The sequence below is a fragment of the Drosophila teissieri genome, chromosome 3L, assembly GCF_016746235.2.
Source record: "Drosophila teissieri strain GT53w chromosome 3L, Prin_Dtei_1.1, whole genome shotgun sequence".
Lineage (NCBI taxonomy): Eukaryota > Metazoa > Arthropoda > Insecta > Diptera > Drosophilidae > Drosophila > Drosophila teissieri.
Window position 1 is genome coordinate 23,169,415 of NC_053031.1, and position 4,476 is coordinate 23,173,890.

At 33.7% G+C, this 4,476-nt stretch overlaps 1 protein-coding gene across 1 annotated transcript; it reads left to right on the forward strand.

Moving 5' to 3' along the window:
* Positions 1-306: 306 nt before the first annotated feature.
* LOC122616423 lies at positions 307-1,114 on the forward strand. Its single transcript, XM_043791866.1, has one exon. The coding sequence runs from the start codon at positions 395-397 to the stop codon at positions 1,013-1,015; it is 621 nt and encodes a 206-aa protein (XP_043647801.1). The 5' UTR covers positions 307-394; the 3' UTR covers positions 1,016-1,114.
* The last annotated feature ends 3,362 nt before the right edge of the window (positions 1,115-4,476 follow it).

Below are 4,476 nucleotides of genomic sequence, written 5' to 3' on the forward strand. Positions count from 1 at the left end.
TTTTTTCGACCCTTTAATGTAAATATGTATGCATATATATGTATGTATAATGTATATCTTAACCAAGATCATTAACCAAGTTAAACGTCGCTATTTCGTTTACTTTTAAAGCGAAGTAAGGTCGAAATGAGTAATTTTTTCTTTCTTTTTGCATACCTTCATCGTCCTCACACCTTCACTAGTTGAGTATCGGGTATCTAATAGTCGAGGAAATTTTCTATAGCATTCTATCATTTTATTTCTTGATTGGGATAGTTTATACTTTTGCAAGGGCCAAATCGAAAATAATTGGTAAGCTAAGAAGGCCAAGACTTCTGATTTAGTTCCATATATTAGTCGACCTTGTATATTAAATACATTGTTTTTTTTTTAGCTTCTTTCGTATTGGCGAGAGATGAATGGCAACAGCCAAAAGTCCCTGGCGGACGACATGGCCTCGCCACCTTACGGCAAGGAGGTGCTGATTGGCAACTGGGCGGAGCGCCGCTACGCTGTTGAGGAGCAGAGCAATGCCATCCTGCCAGGACTCCGGGTGAGTGGCTGCGAGCTCCATAGGTCGCTCTGCCACGACACATACACTACTGCACCCTTCGTTGGCGCGGAGACAGTATCCTTGTTCGTGGATCATCGCAAGTTGGCTTATCAGAACTTTATAAGGAATAGGCAATCTTCCTTGAACCTGGTGGATGATGAGCTACTCAAAAGGAACTTCACTACCACCAACACCCTGGAGTTTCAGGAAATTCCTCGACTGCGTCTTATAGACGCTAATGGGGAAAAGGACAAAAGCGGTCCTCCGAAGCAACCGGCGGACGTGGACAGACTGCAGACTTTCGGCAATCTCACGAAGACTCACAACTACCTCTTTCGGTTCAAGTGTGAGAAAATCCTGGAGGGGATCAGCAACATGCAGACCAACTACTCCGCCAGCTTTAACCGCCCATGGGAAAAAAAACCCATCTTTGAATTTGGTCCAGACTATGACGGAGTCGTAAAGTTTGACTTGACGTGCTAGCTACCAGAACTATCTTTTCTCCTCAGATTTGGTATGGGAATCTACAAATTTCCTAAATAAAAATTGCAAGCGTGTTCCCAAAGAAACTCGTTCCCTATATTACAAGATTCAATTTATTTCAAATAATTTTCTTGTATAATAATATGGGTTCGTATTTTAGTAGTTCTATATTTTGGATGCCAGAAATTCTTTGATTTTTTTTGTTGCACAGGTCGTAGCATTGATTTTTTCCATTTTCATATTTGGTGAGCTATTATAAATGGGTTTCTTCTTTCTTTTCGAAATTAGTAAGTTAATAGATGTTTACAATACTTTTGCGTTTACCATTTTCTTTTGCTTGTTACAGAATATATATTTAAATGTTAATTAATTATTACAAAAAGTAAAATGTACGACATTAAACTAGACGACGCAAGATTTTGCATAAGTTTACTTGCTTAAATATTTAATTTTTGACGCGGTAATATTTGCTTGCCTTAAAATCTTATTTATTTTTTGTGAGTTCGATTAATTTTGGACTGCCATGATAGGATTCTTTTTGCTTTTTTCTTTTTTTTTTGGCTGACGATTAAGTTTAAAATGATGCTTAAAATCTAAACCAATGGAAGTTGTGTGGGTTTGAGTGTGTGGTGGATAATGTTGGTGTGTAATTTGGTGGTAGTTGCGTGTCCCATGGTGTTTCCTTTTTGTATGTGTAATCTTAGGGATTACTTATAGTTTGGCTGGTGTAATGAATTGTCTGGATATATGTTTGCATATATTGTGCTTTTATTTGCTTATAACAATTATAATTTTGAATTTTATGTTTTTTTGGAGTTAGTAGTTTTTATTTTCATGACGGTGAATTTTCCTTATTCACTTTTCGTTTTCCCTTTAAAATTTTACTTTTCGTTCAGGCTCAAAGTTGGTTATCGCTTTTTGGATGTCCTCTTTCCATTCATTTAATTTTTGCTTATTTTAAAGATCTAGAGTATTTACTTGTATTATGACTTAATTTGTATGTAAAAAATGATGCTTATACATTTGGCTTAAATTTAATTTTTGGTTTTGGTTGCTCCGAAAAATGGAATTAAACGTGAATTGTCTTTAAATAGTTGCCCAGACTTGAGTATACATTGTTTTTTGCAATCAATTTTGCAATGACCGAGATTAGTGTTTTTCCGAGAATTTTGTTTGAAATTTCGCCGAGAAGGTATACATCAATATATTTATAATTTCGATGTGTTACTTGTATCAATGCCAGTAGTTAAGTCACCATTTCTTTTTCAGATTTTGATATCTAAAGACTTCGGTTTTCGCTTGAAAACAAGTTTTTGTTGCCAAACTTTTATTCGTAAGGTTCGCAATGTTTTCTTTTTAAGATTCTCTCTAGATTGTAATGTAGAATATGTTTTCTGAATAGTTTAGAGAAACATATATTTTTATGCAAATTTGTATGTGTCATGAACCTCATAAACTTCATTTTTGATTCAGCCGAAATAAATATGATCTTAGCATTCGAAATAGTTGCCAGGGGTGTTATATATTATGAAAATCCTATTCGATTGTTCCGGTTGTTGTAGTTGTAAGTGTAAAACTAAATCAACAATTTAACTATCAAAATATGATTGGTTTAGATTAAAAAATTAATACTGAAGATTGTACAAAATGCGAACAAAATTTATACATAATGTGTTCTTATTGATGTCGGTAAGCCAGTTTTATTGTTTAGGTGCAATCAGTTTTTATTATTTTGTACCAATTAATTCAATTTTTACCAGGAAAGTGAGATTTTTGTTCTAGTTTGTTTCTTGTAATATAAAAAAGATTTATATTCGTTTGTTTTGATTTTCACTGCATAGGTTTTTTATTTATATGTATAACTTGGTTTATACATTTTATCGATTCAAAATGATACAAACTCAAATATTAAAATGCTTAACAACTTTTAGCTATTGTTACTTCTGCTCTCGGTTTTGCATTTGCCTTTTTAAAAAATATATGTATATAGATATTTACCTTGTTTTGCTTTACGTTTGTTGTATACTTAAAATTTCCTCCGTCGCTATTTCGGTATTCATTTTTGATTCGGTTCAATCTGCTTTGTATCTTGCTATCATCATCACTTCTATTCTCATCTGCTGCTGCTTTTCTATTATTTTTCAATTGGGTTTTGTTGTTCCTGTCTGTTGTATAAAAGTCGGTCGATAAGAAAAGTGTGTTATTATTGTACTATGGTTGCTGCTGCGGTATCCGTGGCATTTGTTGTATATCTTGTAAATTAAAAGATTTGTTCGGTTTATTGTTATTTACTTGTATCAGGCTATTGGCTATTGGCTGGCCCAGGGCAGGTACTCGTCCTGATCCTGGTAGTATAGTATCACTATTGCTTCGTTTGATTCTATTTTGGTTTTGATTCGGCTTTAAGTTTTGATTAAAAAGTTTGCTGTTAGTCCTCACTGAAATTCTCACTTTCTGATAAAAATAAATTAAAGTTTGTTCTGGGTGTTTCACAAAAACGTAATCGGCTATGGTAGCAGTGGTCAGTATTTTGTGAATGGATATGTCGTTTTCAGCTGATTAACTCATAGCGAACATTTTTGAAACGCGATCGTACCTTTTTCATTCAGCTGAACGACTGTCGTTCTTGTGGTGATCGGGGATCTCTGCTCTTCGTTTTCCTGTTGCATTAGCTATTTGTTAGCAAAATTAGTGAAATAATTGATTTACTTACGTTGGTACTATTGCATTTGCAGTTGCAGTTTGTGATTGCTTATGTACAGTTTCAGTTGAGTTACAATTAACAATAAGTGCATCCCTGCTCGCTTTCGGGGCGGACGCTGATATTTGCATAAATAAAATTTGTTTCTATTGACACTGCTCAGTTAGTATTTCTATGGTAGTTATTAAATTGTAGTCCCTGTCAATCGTTCATAATAATTACAAACGTATATATAAAAGTAATTCCAACATAACAAATTGTGTTCGGTTCTTTCTTCAATCTGATCTTATCTGATCCATCCATGGGGATATTGAACTTATCGTAAATCATCGCTTGTGATGATTGGGTATCTCTGCTTCGCTTGCAGGCAAGCGCACGTTTTAAAATAAGTTTTTCAGTTGCATACTTTACTTAACACTTAATGGAATACACTTTAATGTCTGTAAGTAAATGTTACTATATATTCTCATTTTAGTTTGTTTTTTCGGCGTTTTCGTCGACTTTTACTATTTTTTTGCTGTTTTTCTCAGTTGTATGTTGTCTGATTGGTTGATTTTAGTACCACTGCTTGTGTTTGCTGACATTCTGTTTCCTATTTATTTAAGAGCTGTATTTACTTGTTTCGTTTGCTTGTAAAATTTCTGTAAAATATTTTCGGTACTATTTCTTTCGGTTTGTGGTTTGTTCCTGTTGCAAAAACAACTTCGTATATAATATAAATAAATTATTTGATTTCTGTTTGCAATAAATTACTTGTTCT

Bases quoted from the DNA above. Each gene is read 5' to 3' on its own strand.
- LOC122616423 (XM_043791866.1), top strand. From the start codon at position 395: ATGAATGGCAACAGCCAAAAGTCCCTGGCGGACGACATGGCCTCGCCA.